Raw genomic sequence first — 22,071 nt, 5'->3', positions numbered from 1 at the left:
GATTAATGATACTTATTAAGAAAATGAATAAAATTTTAGTTAACAGAAACATTAATGAAGAGTTGTCCCATAAAATTACTGTTAACCGGTTTGAGAAGAAATATGAGTGTACTGATCGAGCAAATGTAAAGTAAATTTAAATACAAACGCGTAACGATGCGTATATATTATCATTAAGTGCCCACCGTACAATGTCTCAAGCCATACTAACCTAATGTATATACGAAGTGTTGATTTAATGTCGTAAAGCATTTTGATTAATGCAAGTCGTAAAAATATTATCGCTGATATGGGCAACATATTTCCATTGATGTAAACTGCATTACACTTCGACTTCTGCGAGATAATTATAACCTTCGTCTCGAATTAACGCATGTATCGACTACCACGACTGTTCCCAGTTGTATGAAATATTACTATTGCTTTTAATCGGACTACAAATTTGTGGAGGATCGCGATTTGCATATCTCGCATATTTCGATGTACGGTGCAAAGCAAAGGCTGATATATTTTGCGATTCAGACGACTTATTCGTCAAACCGAATGACCGCGCATTGCGGTTAACATCTTCCAAGGGATGGACCGCTATCGTGAATATATTTCTCATAGATAACAACCGGTTCTCCGCGCGCTTCCATGATGAAGCTTTGGATTCCGCAAGATCCAGTTAGCGTTTTCAAGACGGCGACTCATAGCAATCGAGGCGACCATTAAAAGCCAACCAAACGGCCATTTCTTTCGCCCTTTTCCCGTCGACCGGTTAGCGTAAACGCGTCCATCAAGATGTAGCCTCCAGAGAGGGTGGAAATGAGGAGGGGGGAACTCCGGGGGTGACCAAGGGCAGTTCACCTCGGGGCAGGTGTGCGGTTGGCATGACTCCGCCCCTCGTCACCGTCCGTAACTAGGGATGATATCTAACTTCGTCCTCCATCCTGCTCCCTCTCTTCTGGGCCCTCCGCGCCCAACGCTCCTTTTCAGATACAGTCGTCATACCTTATGTTTTATCAGCGCGTTACTGCGGCCATTTCAGTAGTAGACGCCATCTTTCCGCGACACGACTGTGAGCACGCACGAGGGTTGCGCTTTCGCGCGCATCTTTCCATCCAGACTATCCAGTTTATTCCAAAGTCCGCCCGCTCGCCTGCGCAACACTATCCCTGTCGTTTGAGGTCGTGCTTGAGTTTAATCAGCCGCGAGTCCGCGGCTAGACTGGTTTGCGGCCCCTTTGATCCACCCGCTTTCCGTGACGGTGACCTTGCGAGTCTTCATATGAGATAGGTTGAGAATACGAAAGTTAACTGAGAAGTTTACGAAGGAAGGAAATCGAGCATTATATTGTGTATTATTAAAGGGAGGCCCCTTCAAATTTTATTTATTTAAAAAATTTCAAACCGTTTATGACGATGAACAAGTTGTATACTAATTACGAAAACTCATTAGACACGAAATGCTTTTGTAAACGCTTTTTATTTGCAAGAAATTCACGATTCACGTATTATTCGGATATAATTATAATATTATTATAGACCGTCCAACATCCTTAATAATATTATTAAATCAAATACTTGTGTAGCTTAAATCAATTAAAGGTGTATCGAATTGCAGCCGATCGTTGAAGACTAATACACATGAATTTCATTGCACTGATTAAAGTTTCCGGGTATGATTCGGCGATTTCAACGACGGATATTCTGGCCGATACTCGTAAAGCCGTAGTCACCCTACAGGTTGCCAGTTACGATTGCCGGTTGACGGTTCTATTTTAATCAATAACGATGCAACGAGTAGAAACTAGTTGCATTATGATTGGCTAAGATAGAACCGTCAACTGGTTTAATGTAATTAAAATCAGTCGGAATTGACTAGAAAGAGACAGAACTTGGTAGATGACAGAAATGACAATGAACGCAAGAATGAAATTCTAATTCGACGACTGGCAATATGCTCTTGATACTTGGAACATATAAATATTTGCATTGACTAGAGATGCATGGATATATGAGACGCGAAAATGTGGTGGTAAGAGAGACGACGTGTGGAACGAGAGAAAGAGAGTCAGCCGATTATTAGTGTCGAGTTACAGTCGGGAGGAGACGGCGCATTGGCCATGGTTTTCACTCCCACAGTTTACACGACACGAGTGTCTAGTGTGGTACCCGATGTCGTCACGTTAAGCTCTTAGAAGCGCTTAGAAGCGCGTTCTCGCGTCGCCACGCCTCGCTTCGCTTTGCTTCGCTCGGGAGGAGGAAGTTTTGTCACCGCGGTGTGACAGTCGGTTGTTCCGCATCCAACTTTATTACCAGTTGGTCGCGGTGTGACAGATCGATCGTAAACTTCGCCGGATATGTGTGTGTGCGTCTCACCAGAGAACATCACGGCGGCGAAAGATCTCTCTCTCTCTCTTTCCAGCCGCATGTCGACGTGTATATGTACACGTGTCGCGTTGCATCCCGCCACATGCGGAGATTATACAATCTCTCTCTCTCTCTCTCTCTCTTTCTTCCTCTTACGCGTCCTCCAGCTGTCCCAGTGAATATCACCGAGTTCATACAAAATGATACACGGTGCGCTACTTTGTCACACGATCGCTTAAATCCGTCCGCAAAACGCACTCTAACTCCGTCAACCGTGATTAAAGTCACGCTGAATTATCGTGAGTCGAGATTATTGCTCCGTGCTTCTCGACCGTTATCGTTGAACTTACGAAATTTATGGAAGCACGCTTCCTGTGTTTCGCAGAAAGATATGGTCGTGAGTAACGGATCGGCGATCGCTTAATTACTAATTAGCCCGTATATTCCTATATTCGTTTTCCTGTTTACTAGATTGCCGGCTCGAAGTGCGCTTTAACAAGTGCTTTTGTAAAATAAAAACGAGCGAAGGAAAGATTGTTATCTTTAGCAGACTCTGTGAATTTAAGAAACGTTCCGTAGATTGAAATGTAAGATGAAATAATTTATCACACATGCTAAACTTATGATTTATCACGTCGACGATTCTTTCATTTGATATTCTTGTATACCACTTAATCGAGACATATACACTCTCATGAATTATTCACTTCGTTTAATTGAAATAGCCGTGATTTTATCGTATTGGTCTTACGTCAAATCTCATCTTTCACACAAAAAGACTGTAAAATTAGTAGTCGAGAACGTGATCTCCTTTCATCCGCTTGCAATCAGTGCAGCTCGCTATTCTCGGCAACGTCTGTTCGACTGAAGACAACGATATCGGGTGGAGGGGTGCGGCCAAGTCATTAAATCCTGACGCGCATACGTAGCCAGGGCAGGACTAATCTACGTCCATTAAGCCTAATGGGGAAAGAGCGGTGTGCATTCCGCGGGCTGCCTGTCACGCGGTTCGACGAATCGCTGTCATCCGCATGTTACCGAAGGAACGAAGCTGTGCGCGCGGGCCCCGCGATCCCTTCGTCTAACGAAAAACGAGTGTCGCTGACTTTTCCGCCGTGCACATCCCCCTCAACCCTTACCACCCAAGCAAAAACCGTCCCCCGGGACTGAAACCGGGTCATTAAACGGCCGTACATCATCCACGCGAGACGTATCTCACGGGCGGGGCACCGAAGGGTGCGGAATATCAGCCCCGCCTCGTCTCATTAGCTGCGAAATATTTCGAGTCCTATCAGCGGCGAGCGCGGTGGGTGCTGCTGTTAAGACTCCAATTTCTAAATGATAACGTCAAACCGACGTGCTGTTCCTTCAGCTGCGAAGCCTTTTAACTGTCCTTTTAAAATCGAAGGAAAATGCACTGTTTTGTGTTGAAGTATCTAAAAATTTAGCTAAATACACAGAATTAAAAACAATTTTGTTCGAACCATTAAAATAATTATATACGTTATTAAATATAAAAGGAGCAATGGTAATCCAATCCCTTGAGTTAAATGACGTTTTGCTACTTTTGATTTCTATATATGAATTAAAATCAATAGATTTCTATGATTAGTTCCAAAATAAGCAACGACCACATTAACGTATGTATTTAGTAAATAATAAATTTGAGTCAAATTTAATATATCTTTTTGAGCTAAATTATTTAACTTCATTATTTTTATTGAATTAACGACATGCTGATTATGAGTATAGGAGCGCAGTAACGATTTAAAAATGATTAAAAATAATTCCAATTTATATAGATTAATATTATGAATTTAACAGTGCATGTCGCTTAAACTGATGCTAAAATTTTTACCATTAACGTTTAAGCGTTTTATATATAATTATATTTTGATAATTTAACAAAATTATTTTCATATCTGTATATCTAAATTTTTAAATACTTCAGCAAAATCGTTCTTTCACCAGATAAAATCACGAATTTATCTTTTTATACTTAGGCAATTTCATCGCTGACGAATTTAGGCGGACTTAGAAAGCTACATTTTTGAGAAGCACGTATTGTATTCGATTTCACAACGGACAAATATAGTTCTACGAAGAATCTTCTTTTCTCCATTAATAACCACGCTCGTTCGTCTATCTGATGACTTCACATAGGTATTCATTAGAATTCTCGTGCCGTGCCTCGAGATACTCGTACGAGACTCGAAGCGCGTGCCGACACATCGGTGTCGTTGTACGGACACGCTTAATAATACTACGTATCGGCGATCGGTCTCAACGATATGCCGGACATAAGCGCGCGAGACGACGTAAGCGGGCCTGCCCGTACGACAGAGGGGCCTGTTCGTCGTTTTCTTATTGTCTACCCTATATGTCTCCGGAAGCAGGGCCAATCCGCCGGAAAGACGAGACCGTTAACCCGCACGATCCCGAGACCTTGCGGTCGTGCATGCCAACGCTGCATTATTGGCTTTTTGTATGCTCATGTTAAGTGGTCGTCGCGCACGCTCGCGCATAATGCGCCAGATCCTTCGCACCTCCCAGTTCCGATTTAAGGGATAGTTCCGGGCCAGGCGTTATACCGAAACATTTCGCACGATATCTTTACCGCGCGTCACTGCCCCGAGGATAATAATAATAAATCGTTTCACGATGAAAGTAGTTGCAGAAATAAGTTGATGATATAACTATTACGTGGTTGTTAAAAATTACTTTGTGCTAGCGCTTTCCGTTACGAAACATAATATAAAGAATAATTAATATATAATATAAGTAATAATAATTTATAATATAAATAATTAACAATACAGAGAATAATTAATTTTATATACAAGTTATAAATTTTTTATTTAATAATTTAATGCAATATATTGTTTGCGCTTTAGACGATGTAAGATATGAAGAGAAAGTTACATGCTAAGAAACTGTCTACAAGAAAATTATATGTATATAATATGTGATACGAGCTAATAATGCACACAGTAGAATGATGAATAAACAAAAGTGAGTATTTTAAACTTTAAAGTCGGTTTTTTTCGCTTCCGGTTGTTGTAAGAACAAGAGCTAAAAAGAATACAAGTAACACATTCCTTTTAATGATAAGATATAATAGGCGTTCACAATAACGGGCGCCTCAGGCCTCGCACACTGCTTCTTAAACATCAATGTAAGCATTTCTTATTAGCTTCACCTACATGGCACGATGTTAAAAGATATCGCGTGCATACAATTCGATAAAGGGCTGAATATAATGCGCTTTATATACGGAGTCAAGGAAAGCTTTTACGTTTGTCGTGCAAATCCGTTCGTCTCGAAACGCGATGGAAACGCGAGAACGGGGCGTGTCGCCAACGCACACGAAACTTTTCGAATAGACGCGCATTAGCTAAATGCATAATTTCACGAGAAAAGGAAGAAGAAAATCGGTTATTCTTTCGACGATCCTCGGTGAATCTGATAAGGATGCTTTCCAGATGAATCGTCACATCCTTGTTGCTTGCTAATATTATACAAAGATGAAATGATCACTGTGTTGTTTACTGTGTCTTTTGCTGGAAAGCATCAAAGAAATAGATATAAAATTTTCTTCGAAAGGACATTTCCGATTGCCATTTAGTGTCTTTGTCCTGAGTTGATTGGCGCAGGTGCAGCTACGATTGCTTCGCGGTTGCCGCTTGAATCGCCTGTTGACAATCCGCATAGAGAACTCGCGCGTGTATAGTTCCGGTGCGGCGCGGGGCCCACGGACCCCGGTGGGTCCCCGTAAAGGAGGACCTCGGTCGCTCGGCCACGACTAGAGCGAATGGATGCTAAGCAAGCTGTATTACCCGATCGTTTCCTTGCATACGAAACAGTCATCGCCGGAAGTGCGTCACGCACGGTAGTATAGATTCCACGCGTTGACCACTGTTGTCAACCAGGCTCGCTGCTTCGCCTTTAGAGGAGCGTGTCTCCCGCTCTTCGCGTCATGGCGAAATACGTGACCATCTATTATATACATACTAGTATATATATATTTTTCCCCGAGAAGCAGCGGGATATCGAATGCCTCGATCAACGTCATTGACGTAAAAGAACGCTAGGAATTGAATCTTTATCAATTTGTTGACACGCATCAGCGCTATAGATATTACGTAGAAAAAGATAAACGCTATGACAGTAACGCTTAGAATAGAATTTCACAGGCTGCGCCAGAGTTATACGCGACTGAGACGTTTTAAGAATAAAGGCTGTGTTCCTTTTAGGAGACACAACTCAACCAAGTTAACACACTTGAGTACAGTTCGCCACAATTAAATGGCACGTCATGCGTACACAGTGTGTGCGAATTTTTAATACTAGCCTTACAAAATTTACAATTGGCTTAAAATTTTTCTCAGACGGTGTGTTTTTCAATGTTACGTATATTAATATAAATGGTAGGAGCTGGTTTGTGGATACGTTCTAATATTATTCAATCGGTTGAAATCATAATTAAGCACACTCCGACTCTCCTCCCGGGTGCAGTATCGATTGAGTTTGAGTAAAATTATAAAAGGAAAGCAATGGGTGTCGATTTATATCAACAGTGTCGACTGCAAAAGGAAAGCAGCCAAAGTCTCATTAGCGATCGAGGCCCATATTCGCTACGATTGAAAGTGACCCAACTGTGATATTCATACAGAGATATTTCAAGCGTGGACCGACTAATGTCCAACAGTAATTTACATTATCGGTCATATTTACATAGATACGAGCCAGTCATCGTGTGTACGCGCAATAATTCTTCGTTCGCGCATGAAATGCACGACGACGTTATAACAGTCGGAGTTTTTCGATTCGGTCACAATCTCATAAACTGTCGAGATCCCGGAAACCCGACTAAGCAAACTATAATTATCAATATTTCGAATGACCTCGCATCAAAATCGTTCGCAATGTCGCGTTACGTCGCATCGTGTGCGATGCGCCGGATACTCTTTCTCCAAATGTTTAATCTCCATTATCCCGGTGATCCGACTTGAAATTATCAAACAAGACCTTTCGCCGACCGCGTCACGACACGCCGCGACCGATTCCGAGTGCGCGAGAAAAAAAAGCGTCGCGGCGACAGCCCCGGGTCACTTGAGCGCTAATTTATTGGAATGTTTATGTGTTTCTCTCGCCGTCTTATCTCCGTCCGTGCACCAGCGTATCGACCGTAGAGAGGAAAAGGAGTACGTACAACCTGATCTTTCTCTCCTTTTCTCCCTTTCTCGCGACGGAAAAGGCATTAAAGTGCGTCGACGTTGAAAATACATAATGCATCGCAGAGATTACGAGGTAATTAAGATTTGTTTGCGTCTTATAGATTTGCAAAAATATGCTACGCTCTTACTGTAGAGCAGGAGTACTCTACCCTTTCTGTGTAACATTGTTTCGGTGGCATTAAAATAATTATCACGTCTGCTGTAAGGTTTCAACACTAAGGAGATAAATAAAAATTATAACGTGGCATTTTTTTTTTATCACTCACAAGAATCTTTCGGGAAATTTTTACCTTCCTGTGATATGGCACGTGACGTTCATTTCGCTCGGATTGCCTTCGCTCTTTATGCGAATATTTTTAAGTCAACGAGTTAATTTTTCAGTAATTGCATAATTCCATTTAAAACAACAATCAGAAATTGCCTAGCTTGTTTGCATCGAGATGCAGTTTGTTATCTAATTAAACGACTGTTGTTTTGGCCCGTGTTTGAATCTGTATACGTATGTAGATGTGTACATAATAGATATCGACGTCATACGCTAAATGTAATAATGCGTGTAATATTTACAACACTTACCCATTGAAGGGATAATTCGCAAAAGCAGCATCGTAAGGATGGTACATCGAGGGATAAGGCCATGCTGCTGCAGCACCAGCGCCCAAATTTTCTTTAAGATCTAGACCGGCGGCCTGTAACAACATATAAACCAATAAAAATATCTTAATGCGCGGCTCACCGACGTGCGTCCGTTTAAAACACGGTGTTGGTTGGATTATCTTTACTCGATAATAACTGCTTCGGTAAGCACGGTGGAAAAAAATTTCCTAATAGTAATCGACTTAATTTTTTATCAGGCATAACGCTATATAAATACTGGGCGGTATTTTGGAAACACCCTGTATATATATATATATATATAACAAGGGACAAGGTGAAAAATAATGATAAATTAACGACAATAATAAGAGTAATTATTGTACGAGATCGTTTTACGTCGGAAAAGTTTAAATAGTTTTGTGCCATACAGTTTTCTCGAGGCTATTAATATATATATATAGGTATAAAACGCAGTGTGTGTATATATACCATATATATATGTGTGTATTATATTAGCAGTGCGCCAACAATAATTTTTACAAGTTGTTTCAAGTGGCCATGCTGATTTGCACACGCCACGGATTTATTTCGATTATTACCGCGCATATGTATGCATACCCGGTCATCGTTATCACAACGTTAAAATGAAATCGAGCAGAATGCGGTTAATTTGCTCGAAAGAGAGATTCATTTTTCGGAACGAACGTCGCAATTAGTTCGTATCGGTCGCACGGCTCGGCCCGATCTCTGATGCATCAACGATGATGAAAGAATAGCTGGCAAAGCGCTGATAATAATAATTAGGATCGATGTGTGTGGCTCTCTTGTTTGCTTCTCTAACCCATGACCTCGCTTATATGACAGGATGGTCGCTATTAAATTTCTGCTGTATTTTATCTAACGGGTATGATAGGCTCATGAAAGGTTTCGTCTTTTTTTCTTTCTCTCTCTATCTCTCTCATATTCTTTGCTAGGGCTATATTTCAGAATGTTCTTTTTCCGAGGAAAATTTGTTATCGAGTAAAATCGTTTTAGAATATCCTAAATATTCTTTACTTAAAAAAATTTTTTTTTCTTTTTTAAGAACTTTTATCTTTTTCTGATCTTTTGTATTATATACTACTTTTTAATGGCACTTGATAATTAAACAGAAGTTTTACTTAAATATCTTTTTTGTATTTTTAAAAGTGTGTTTAAGCCCGAGTTGTCAAACTACGAGTTGACAATTACGATTAACGGTTGCCCGGTTCTATTTCAGCCAATCACGATGCAACGAGTTCATCATGATTGGCTGAAATAGAACTGGGCAATCATCAATCAAAATCGCTAACCTGTATACAGGTTTAAAGGAATATATTCCTAAGACTAAATAAATATATCGCATCATGATAACATCTTAATTTGATATGTTATTAATCCTCTGTTTCCAATTTGGATTCTTTGGCATAAACGAAATTTAACTCAAATTTCTTTCCAACATAAAGGAGAATGAAGTCTCATTTTTCCCGTTCTATAAAAAACTATTTGATAATATAATAGAAATATTGAAAAATAACCTTGAATTTTTTTAAAAGCCTAGAACAATAAAAGAACTTAGGCTGACCAGAAAAAACTCAAATTGCACGGTGCAAATAAAAATGTGATTGCAGTCGGAGGATTAATATCAAATATCCGAAATACACACAAAATGACAGACGAAATAAACAGACGAAATGTTTTTACACGATAACGTTCGGGGCTTTGCAAAAAGCAACGTTTGCGACAGGAATTACGCTACATAAATCTACGAAACCACAACCTAGATAATTACCATGAACAGCGTAAATGCGAATGCCGCAGAGCCGAGGTTAGAAAATAAACGTTTTCTTCAAAAAGCGATACTTAATGACTTTTATACAGGTAATGTCGCATAGTCGGTGTGCGACCTTACAATCTGCTGCCTCGTTATGAACAGACTATAGCTATATACTGACACCCCTTAAGCTCGATCATAAAGAGCGACGATAACAACTCGGTCTTAGTGACAACGACTCGGCAATACGTGACAGTGTCCTACTGTTACGGTAGAATGGATTCATAAATTTTCGCTTCGTCGCTATTTCTTCGTACACGTTTCGCGTGTGGTCCGATAACGCTTGTCTAACGCATGGTGGATGAACACACAAAGGCACTTCTTCTAGATTATACATTAATAACTCTTCCCCAGACACCTAATCGTGATGACATCGCAAATCGCTGCCACGAGAAGGGAGTAACGGTGTGAAATGGAAAGAAGCGCTTTTTTTCCTGCACGCGTAAACGAAAGGCGCAAATTGCGTCACATTGGAAAAATTGAATCGCTAAACTTTGTTAATCCGCTAAATAAACACGTCATTTCGAAACATTCAACGAAGCCATGAATATAAAAATTCGTATCAGAATTTAATCTGCACTCAGTGATACAGAAATATAGAAGTTCGTTCATATTGGGATTTAATCCGCGTGATAAAAATTTTACGGCGGAATATAATGTCGCTACTATTGCTGGCTCTCACGAAGCATTTATCGATATTGGAGAGCTACGTTGAACGTTTCGACGATCTGAGATCAACGGTAGTGCGCAGGAACGTGGAAGTACTGCGAGGAGAAACCTCGCATCCCGAGCTTTCAATGAACTCGACTACGTTCAGATATTAACCTTTTAGTACTTTACACCAAGTTTGAAAAGCATTTGAAAGAGTGCAAGTAGAATTCGAAAACACTGACAGAATTGTTGGAATTTCTTACTCAGAGTATAAAGGAATCTTCTTATACACGACATTCACGAAAATATTTGCACAGAATTATAAATACGTTATAAAGGATTGTCATTTTAACAATTTATCGTTTCAAAAAATACGATATTATATTTTGATTATACGTATTTGTGCAATAATATTACATTTAATTACTCTCCTCTTACACTATATTTATCATATAGATGGTGTATGCATATTTATTTAGCTTTATTTTAAATCCTTTAAATGCATTAACTCAACAATTTGTCCGACAGATTAATTATATAGTTACATATGTGTAATCAAGATTAATTTGTTACGCAGTTGCTTGCAGAAAATCAGTTAAATAATGGAAAATTACTGCATAATTATTTTAGACTATCTGTATCGTCTAGCATCTTCACATCTAGAATTTCCGCTTGAGACTACATATATTTATAATATTATGCAGAACAAACAAGACGAGTTACATCATAGAATGCACTATACCATGAAATACATTTGCTTGTTTCGTCTTTAACAAACGAAATAAAGATAATTTATATAGGTATGTATGGAATATAGCTATATACGAAATTCAGAATTTCCGGGTTATGTTATCGTCGATAATATCGTAAAATCCATGATATCCTTTGTTTCACGAATTGCTCCAGTCGTGCATCGATATTATCTCTCCCCCAGGCTTGTTGAATACGCTACTCTCCGCACCGCGAGGAAATTCTGGAAAGTGTACATATCCCGTTGCGACAAAATACTGTTACAGCCGATTCAAAGGCTAGTGTCGAGCTTATCGCGCGCAGCGTAGTTGAACCGTGTGAACGGTTATAAGTCATGTATTTCAGTGGAAATAATGCATGCACAGATGACAAAAATCATCCGGTCATGGAAAGAAAAAATACGAGCATAAAATGAATTTTGATATCATACGAACTTTCACCTCGGCACTACTTTTCGTTTCACTCATCGTACACTCATATATCGTCGATATATCGTCGACTTACCGTGGGCGTGTAGAAGGGTGCTTGCTCGGCGCCCAAGCTAGGAAAGTACGCAGCCATACCCTCGGACGCCGCGGCCGCGGCGGCGGCCGCGTATGGCGCACTGTACATAGACAGCGCGGCCGTGGGTAGACCACCTAGACGCTGATAGCCACCCAGCAATTCATACTGGCAGGAGCAGACAGTCTGGCCCGTCAGTGGATCCGTGAAGATCGGCCGACCGGTATCGCAACACCTGGCTGCAGTAGGACCCCCAGCCGATGGTGGCGGATGACCCTGGGACGGGCTAACCGAGGTAGTGGGACTGCCAGGCGGTCTCACAATCGCGCTCGTCACTGCCATCCTCGCTTGCGACAGACCGGCTACGTCCAGAGGATGATTCGTCGTCGTACTGACGGCTACGCTGCTGACCAGGGACGAGCCGCCCGCGCTGAGGATCACACCGGTTGCAGGCGAGGCCGAGGACGGCGCCAGCGACGAGTTCACTGTCACAGGACACTGTAATCAATAAGATCGTAGAGCTCTGATCAATATCTAGTTAAAAATCGACTTTATTAACATGATTACAATACACGAGAAATTTTCTCCAAGTAAATTTAAGTTAAACCTTTCAAGTTCAAGTTAAACTTTATATCAGTTTCTACCAACGTAGATTAACTTTAATCCCATTGTCAGTTCAACTTATTCTTTTTTTTTATTCTAAGAACTAAAAAAAATTAAGCGCATATATTTCGTTACAGATTAGATATATCGTCGCTACGAAATCTCAAAGTATCGACGACATGTTACGACGTGTTGCAGCTGGCAAATAGTAAGAGGCGATCCCTGTTATGAAAAGGTGAACGCAACTGCATCAGACTCCCCCCTTTTATTTCCACGACTAAACCGAAAATCTACGGGCTCTGGGCATAATGCCGGCGAGTCTCATTAATTCCATATCAAACACTACGGCTAAATAGATTAGCGGGTTGAGTGCCTTTCGCGCCCGGGAACCTAAACAAACCCCCGTGCAACACCCCGTAGAGATACGCTCCCCGCGATTGTCCCATCCATCCATCCATCCATCCATTGCCTCGTTTCGGTGGCCCCAAACATATTGTCGAAACCCCCGTACGCATTGTGTTGGGGCGAAAAACCCATGCGCGATGCGCATTATGGCGTCGAGAGAGAGAGTCGCGTTAATGCGTGTCCTCGATGCGTCGCCGATGTTTCGAGGGCCAACTGTCGTACGTTGGCCAAACGCGGATGCGTATGTACTGTAAATACCAAATCTCCACTGTGTTTCGACGTTTGTCACGAATGACGACGGTAAAGCTAATATAAAACAATTCTACATTAACCATATAAAGCAGTTGTCCATTTTTTCGGATTAGAAAATACAATTTTTAGAATACAATTTCTCTCACATCGACGAATCGATATTTAAATATGAAAATATGTCATCGATATCAAAGCAGATTCAATTTTACAAAAAGAAAAAGAAAGGAAATTCTCTCGATTTAAAAACACGTTCGACATTCGCGTCGCGCGTAAAGGCGAAGGAACCGGTCCCTCGCCAGATGCATAACCATACATTCGACCATTCTCTCCCAGAAATCGTAAGATTCCAGGGAGTTCGAGGGAAAAGCCGACGATGGCAAGAATGCGCTTCGAGACTCCGGATCGGGCAAAGGGTTAAACGACGAAGCGTGTTGGCGAGTGTCCGCGACCACCGGCCATAACTCAGTCCTAGTCCTCGAGAGAGGAAGCCAGACGGCGGAGCTGAGTTACTCGATGCGATCGCATCGAAACTGCTTGCCAGTCGCAACCGTGCAAACCGCAGCAACTATATCACCTCCGTGCGAGGTGTCGCACAGTGGTGCCTAACGAAGTTTTTTTTATAAAAGAAATTTTATTTCATCATATTTTTTACGAAGTAACAAAATTGATGTAATATTTAAAAAAAATTCTAATAGAGAGTATTAAAGTTTCCTCTCTCTATTCTGCAGGTTTTCTATTATTTCTCTTTCATTTAATTTCATTTATTTTTTCGACCATTTATAATAATCATGGAACGAAAACTATAATTAACAATACAATTTCTATAATACGTTACATCTACGTATTTATGTATATACATATATATATAGCATGACGAGAAAGTTTCGTACACCGCGTTCTGTCTTTATCAAAATTACTCAGGTAGCAAGCACATTCTTTGTCGTCATTATGATATCAATATAACGACAAATAGCGTTAGCTTGCTAGTAATACCTAGTACATTTAACGTATATTTAAAGAAAAACAACTCTGGAGTGTTAGTTACATCTTATCAAATATCAAAAAGACTTTGCATCAAAAGATTTTTATCGGTCGATGAACTGAAAATATAGTATACTTTGTTGATTGTCTGGAAGAATTTATCTATGAAAAAATGCGCGATCATTATTGATGTATTTCCGAAACGTCTTAAAATTTGTATCAAAGCTAAAAATAGTTATTTTTTAATATTAATTATTAGTTTTAAATTTCAAAGTTCATTTTTCGTAAATGTATTAATGATTTGATGAACCTAAAATTTTGTGATCTAAAGGTCTAAAGCATGTTTAGAGAATTCTTTAATTTGTCAAAGATCTTATACTACATACATTTTCAATGATTTGTTATTAATAATCCAAGAAAGAATATATATGGACGCCTTGCAGAAAAAATTGACAGAATTAAAAAAGTATTACGTTAGGTTTAAGCACCACTGGCTTCGTCGTTGCCGCTGTCTCCTTTAAAGTAGCAAGGTGGCTTCGAAGCAGTATTACGTGGCACACACCGTGCCAGTAGCGACCGACGAAAGCAATAATTATTCGTACAGCGTACGTGCCGATATATCGATGCATTAGCTGTTCGTTCCCTCGTTTGTGCCACGAGCGCGCTAATTGCCATCACTGTGATTTCTCTCGTAGATGCCTTCCATCGAAGGCACACGTGCCGCAAAGTGAATTGCGAATTAACAATCACGTTACAATGCAGTAATATCGATTTTTCCCTTACGTTTGCTGAAATTTTGAAGTAAATTACATTTATTATAATCGTGTGTCCCACATTGATTAATCGTTCTTACGATTGAAACGCGGCCATCAAGTTCGAAGAAATTGCGGATTAAGGAGAAATCTGAGATTTCGCTTGAGACTTTGCTCATGCTGGGTGTGTACAATTTTTTTTTTTTTTTAAACGTTTGATATGAACTTCTCGTGTCGTTTGGAGTGATTTTTATCATCCGCTGCATGCCAGTTATTCACTAAAACTAAAATTATTCTGCGTATCATTTATATTTATGGATTTATGATAAACGAAAAAAGGCAGATATATATCAAACATCAGTTGGAAAACTAATCGACTCAATTTTTCTCGAATGTATTAATCTTGGCACGCGAGCGGGGAGACATTTCCTTCGTATATTCTCTTTTCGCGTAATTATACGTTACTTACACCCGATTCCGTGTAAAGTTTCGCGCGAACATCCGTTACTTGATATGTACTATAAAAACCGGTTGGCGATAAAGTGGACAAGCGATCGGGATGTACCTGCACTGCGAGTGAATGAGACGAGCGAGAATTCGTCGTCGGAGAATATACGTGAATATTTGAACACACTGCGGAGGAGCATCGCACCGCTTAGTGTCGACCTGACATCTTCGAGGAGTTTGCGGAAAGTTACACCGGAATCTCTCGACTCGCACGCTGGTTGTCATTCAGGTACCCGGATACCTGAATCACGTCGACTCATCGCTCACGCGTCGCGAAAAACCGATATCGCACGCATCGCGCCGCGAGTCGATGATCGATGGACCGTCGTCCGGGCCTGGGAAAAAAAAGTGCATGTCCTCGGATTAAAACGACCGTGAACGGGTACCTGACGAGCAACTAAGAATCAGCACTCGGTACACACCGACAGCACCTGGCGCACGCATCTTACTTATGATCCGATTTGTATGCGCGGTGCAACGAACATGTAGGAACAAGTAATAGCGCGATCAGCAATGTTTCTCTCAGCAGCGATAAAAAGCTTCGTCGCGAAAACATTGCTGGGGGATACTAGGACTGGAATAACAAGCTGATGTTTAAAACAAAATGCTGAAGTATTTAAAGCCTATTTGAAAACGTATAACCTAGCGATATTAATCCTAGCTTTGTACACACTCTGAGGTCTCTGAAATCTTAGTGAATCTCGAAACTTTATATGAAAAGAATGGTTTTGCTGAAGTATCTAAAAATTAGATACAGATCTAAAAATAATTTTGTTGTTATCATAAGAATTATATAAGACGCTCAAATTAATTACTATAAAAATTTTTTTACAGTTTTACTCATCATGCTTAAATTTCCTATAGGAAACAAAATTATATATTTTCAGATCTCTATGTATCTAAATTTTTAGATACATCAGCAAAATCGTACTTTTTATTTACTATTAGTAGAATTAATAAACTAAAGATTATGTTTTTCAGTATTTATTATCATGATTTTAGACTATTTCTAAATAAAGAATAGACATATTTTTTTCGGTTATTTATAATCGATGAAAAGAAAGTTAATAACTACGAGATAATTTTCTCGAGCATTGATGAAAAGTCTAGTGGAATTTTTCAAATCCTTGTCTGATAATCACATATATAAAAAATAAGTATGCATAGCTTAAGATTAACGTAGTCGTAAACATGAAAATAATCCATATTTGTTCGTTTCAAGATAGGTTAAACGATATAAATAATTTACGCATAGATTACACATCAAGAATCGTCATATCTGGAGACATGTGTTTATTTTACTTTATAATTTGCAGATGAAATTATAATACATAGATTAAACCATGATACACGCAATATATCATGATATGCGAGTACATTTCAATTGACGGATCTTGGACAATTCACAGAGAAATTTATTCAAGTAAAATCCGAGAGAGAGTGTCTTTCTAGCGAAGAGCTCGATAAATGTAAAAACTCAGGTTGACGACGGTGATGCTCCGGGCGATACGGGGTGTCAGATAGAGAAGCTTGTAAAGAACGCGAATAGGAGGTACGTCGAATAGGAAACGAACGACGGACCTCCGCAGCGCGACTGCACTTCCAGGATTTATAGGCCATTCGGAAGAGAATCGGTTATCCTGTGGACACAGATGCGCCGGTGTTTGCGCGCAGAGCATTTGTCACGCGTGTCCTGCGAGCGAAAAGGGACCGGCGGCGCGGCGGTCGATCCGGATCCTCTTTATGCGTGCCGATGATGCCCTCTTTGCAACGAGGCCCAACCAAGTCAATATTGACTCCAGGCCAGATTGATGGACCTTCCTCGCGTGTGTGTTTAGGCCTCGCAGTACTCACTTATGTTCCCACCCCGCACTACTCGCCTATCCATATTTCTCTTTGCTCCCCTTTCTCTCTCTTTCTCTATCTTCCTGTCGTCTCTATTTGCTGAATGTTACATTCGGAAAAACGCGAAAATCCTCGCTAATTCTCCCTACAGTCAGACAATACGAATACAAAATTAATTCTCGAACTCCAGATCAACTCCGATCAATGAAATAAATCTTTTCAATCGGTTGAAAATCTGCAATTTAGTATGTCTTCGAAAACTAGACGTATATGGAAATAAATGAGTGAATAAAAATATCTAATACAGAAATAAAAATGTTCGAACATATTAAAAATAAAGAGAAATTAAAAATTAAAATGTCCGAATAATTCGGCGTGTATAAAATAAAATTAATTGGAAATATCGTCGATTGCAGGAAAACAGCTTTTATATTCGTGATTTAAACGAGTCGCGTAAACCATCTGTATGTTCGAAAATATCTGCGCGAATCAAATTTTAACTAGCAATAACTTAAAAATGTAATGATCCTCTATTTCCGGGGATCAGTTATTCTTGCAAATTCAATTTCTGCTGTGACAAGGAATCAATACTCTCTCCAGTATTCTAAATATTCCGCGTAAATAGTTATCTTTCTATATTTAATTCGTCAATTCGTTCTCTTCTATATAGTATCTTTTCAGAAAAAAAATCGTAGTGAAAAAGTGAAGAGTGAGATTTATGTTCCTGCGTCGACCACAAACTGCGATTGCGGGAAACAATTGGGGCGGTCTGTGAAATCGCATTTCTCATAAAGTATCATCGATAATTTGCGCGCGATATGCAGCTAAATTAATTAATTCCTCCCTGCTAATCGCTTATGGTCATACTCCCGTGCCTCCGAGGGGAGCAAAATGCGGCGTTATCGTTGGCGTGATCGTCGTGGAGGGGGACGCCCGGGAACGTACAATACAATCGTACACCGTTCACGGTTCCCGGGGGCTCGTGGTGAGCCCTCGCTCGCGTATTTCGACAAAAGCAGAACGGCGAAACTGCGAAGTCGTCATCCAACACCGAAGTTTCGTCGTAAAGCGATTACCAACGACCACGATGACGACGGTGGCGGCGCGTTATCAGAAGAGGACCTGTGGTGACACAATAGCGTACATACGTACGTTACTCAGTTTAACATTGTGACGAACGATACCACCACTACGCACCGAGCAGGGCGATACTACTTTCGCCCGCGTCGGCGTAATCGCATTCTCGTTGACGATGCTTACGGAAGAGCGTTACTATGTTACGGCTATGTGGTTACCGGTGACTTATCGTGTGGGAGAATTACTACGTGTAGCTGCCATCGAAGCTGAAACATATCCTGGTGGTGAAGGATAAGGGGCATAACGGAGTGTTTTTTTAAATTAACCTTTGAGTACAGTTATGAAAAATACACTTAGTTCTAAAGCGTCCTGTTTGACCTCTTCTAACCTCATGTATATATGGCAATGTACATCAAATTTGAAGACATTTTACACCCGTTGAAATTGTTATTTGGTTCTATCAACATCATTTGAGACTAGATGTATGTACATGTTAGAAAAATGATCAAAATTAAAAAAATTAATTTTTTAGTATAATTTTTTAACTACGTATTGAAAAGTATCCTCTGAACTGAATTTAAAACAATTTTTGTAATATGATTCCATTAAAAAGTCAAGTCTACAATGATTAAAATATAGAAGACAAGTGAATCTCCGCCAGACACGGATTGACGATTTCCCGGTTTTATTCTGTTAAATGTATAATATAGAATTATTTATGTCCAACTTGAATTATATTTTTAATCAATTCTATAGGTTGTCACTGCTTCTACTCAATATGTCATTAATTTAATTAAAACAATAGAATTGAACTGTTTAACTTAAAGATATGTATTAAATTTGACACACCAAAATTTAGTTTACCAGTTACTAAACGTATACGATATTACGGATGTTTACTTTGAAATAACCACAAAAGTGGATTGATTTCTATTTTGACACAAATGGAAGTTAAAAATAAAAAATGTAAATTTATTTAACTTTATGAATTGGGTTACCACTGCTCTTTTGATATCTAACCGTGTGCTTCAGTCAATCACCTTGCAGCGAATTGCAATCGTCAACCCGTAGTCTAATAGAGCTTTAAGGCCATTGATAGAGAAAAGTTCAAAACATTTTTATTTACAATTTAGAATCTTTTAGTATCAACCATACGGGGGTTGTATAATCGTAAAAAAAATTTGTTTGATATTTAAATGACTTATTGCTGGATTATTAAGAGAATTAATATCACGTTACCAGTATCAATGACTATACCTAATTATGAATTCGATTTGGAATTTTTTTTAATCGATTATTCGTTTTCTCATTAAAAACGGATCACAGTCCACGTGATATCCGATATGAATTTTCCGAATGCCACTTGCGTGATGGCCGCTACCTACTAATGTGAACACGAATGAACAAACGTGTCATGGCCGAAAGAGCGAGAAGGACAGTTGAGGGAACGAGCAAGAAGCCGAGGGCGGATCTGAGTCAGCTCTAGAGACCGGCTCGAGTAGCGCTAAGTCAGCGAGTGAAACAGCGTTAACCGCTGGGCGCGAACTTACTACCGATCGTATCTACATATATATCTATATATAACGCGCCGCAACACGTCGTCGCTCTGCCAACTTGCAATAATATGGCCATTCATAATTTTTACGTACTCGCCGTCAATGGAGAGCCCCTCTTCCTTTCTTTCCTTCTATCCGAATCGCCATCATTGAACGTTTTAGTCACACAATGCGTGATGCACGATCTTCGACAAATTTCTTCCCTTTCAAATCAGTATCTCTCTCTGATATGTGTGAATATTTAATCAATTAATTATTTAATTAAATATAAATATAATTGAATATGAAAAATGTGCTTTTATACTTATGACTATAATTGTATAGTAAAATAATTATGATTAGAGCTCCATTTCATTTATGCTACATTTCATAATCATTTTCGATGTTTATAATTATATATTTTTTCAGTATATAGAATTATATACTGAATAAATAAATTAATGTAATTATTACTAACAATATTAATATCTTAGCATAATTATAAAAATAAAGCTCCTCTCATAATTATAATATTTTACTATGCAATTATAGTCATATAAATACAAAACTTCTGTCAGTGTATATTACAATTATCACGATATTTATTCATTATTACAATATATTATATCACAGTTACGTACTTATTTATGATATCGTTGTTTGAAAAAAGAGAAAAACGATACGAAGATAAGCAATATCATGGATGCCAATATTCCATTCCTGTTTGCGTGAGCACTTCTCCAAAAGTTCTGACTCAAGTAGGACTACTTCCAAACAGATATAAATACATGTGATACACCGATCATATAATGTACTAGATGTGTTCGGATATAATCTAGTTACGTAAGTCATTGACGTATCGTCCTCGTCGCGCTGGCTAACGATAGCTATCTATTATATCGATATCCTGATTAAACCGTTACGTCAGCCGTATCACACGAATTTCCCGTGCTACGTCGATTCGTATCACAATGCGAAGTGCGTACACGGCGATAACGAGAGACAGGTAATTACTTAAGGTCCAGCAAAGTCCATTATATGTCCCAAATACGGATTTATGGATAACGCACTGTCACGAAGGAACTCGTACACATAGAAAGATGTTTTGTTGAGGTTTTTAAAAATATAGCAAGATACAGATTTGAAAATAATTTTATTGAACTACAAAAATAATTGTGTAGGACACTCAAACTGATTTGTAGAATATAACTTTTTTTTCAGTACTGCTCATATATTATGCTCAAGTTTCCTATATAATTATTTACTCAACAAAATTATTTTTAATTTGTATATAGCTAAGTCTTCAGGTATTTCAGAAAAAAAAAATTGTTCTTTCCATGTTATAAATCTTACGAAACGCGACCGAGCGAAATACAGTAATCGACACGGGAATACGATACTCACTAATCCTAAGATGCATGTTATGATTCAGTAAAATATAATCACAAATCTAGATAGAATTTTATAACGAATTTTGATACATTTCTTCAGCGAAAGACGGAAGTCAATCAGAGCTTGAAGCGCAAATCTTCGACTCATCTTTGCCCATAATCAAGTTAATTCGTTATACTGTTATCAACCAGCTAGTGCCACGTCTAATCTCGCAGTCGTCATAACTAATGTAAACCGATCGTGTGTCAAAGCAATACGACACGAGAAACTGCAAAGTGTACACCGATCCGTGTTTCCCGTATCACTATTTGATTTTAAGCATAACTTTTAAGAAAATAAAAAGAGCATATACATGTACATATGCACACTTTAGTACACAACGTAATTCAAATATAAGCTGTCCGCCCATCTTGTGACTGCAGTTATACGATAATTTCAAGTATGTTGTGACATTTTGTCGGGAGGAAATGCCGCTGGTGGCATAACAAATTGTAGGCTTAACCGCGGCGTTCGTCTAGTTTCCTCGATACATCAGCGATGTCGACGCTCTGGCCTTACGACGTGACATGGGCAAAAATACCGCAAGGACGAAGATATACGAGAATACGAGAGAGAGCGTGAGGACGAAGAGGTCGTTATCTCAATTAAATTGACCGACGCAGATTAGCGATATGAATTCTACCGCGTTCTAAATTTAATGCCACCGCCTAGCCGCGCGCGTTCGCCGCGATGCATAGAGCGCGGTTTACGGCTTGTTTGAAAAAAAAAAAAAAAAAAAAA

General features: G+C 39.3%; 1 protein-coding gene across 1 annotated transcript in view; it reads right to left on the bottom strand.

The window, feature by feature from the left end:
* mirr (iroquois-class homeodomain protein mirror) overlaps positions 1-22,071 on the bottom strand; it is a 32,511-nt gene that overhangs the window by 6,355 nt on the left and 4,085 nt on the right. The window contains exons 2-3 of the mRNA XM_018538319.1: positions 11,946-12,440; positions 8,168-8,280 (exon numbers count right to left, since the gene is read on the bottom strand). Coding sequence (XP_018393821.1) covers positions 8,168-8,280; positions 11,946-12,440 — 608 coding nt within the window. The remainder of the gene's footprint in view (positions 1-8,167; positions 8,281-11,945; positions 12,441-22,071) is intronic.

The sequence above is a fragment of the Cyphomyrmex costatus genome, unplaced genomic scaffold (assembly GCF_001594065.2).
Source record: "Cyphomyrmex costatus isolate MS0001 unplaced genomic scaffold, Ccosl1.0 scaffold193, whole genome shotgun sequence".
Taxonomy (NCBI): Eukaryota; Metazoa; Arthropoda; class Insecta; order Hymenoptera; family Formicidae; genus Cyphomyrmex; species Cyphomyrmex costatus.
This window is presented reverse-complemented; position numbering and strand designations above follow the sequence as displayed.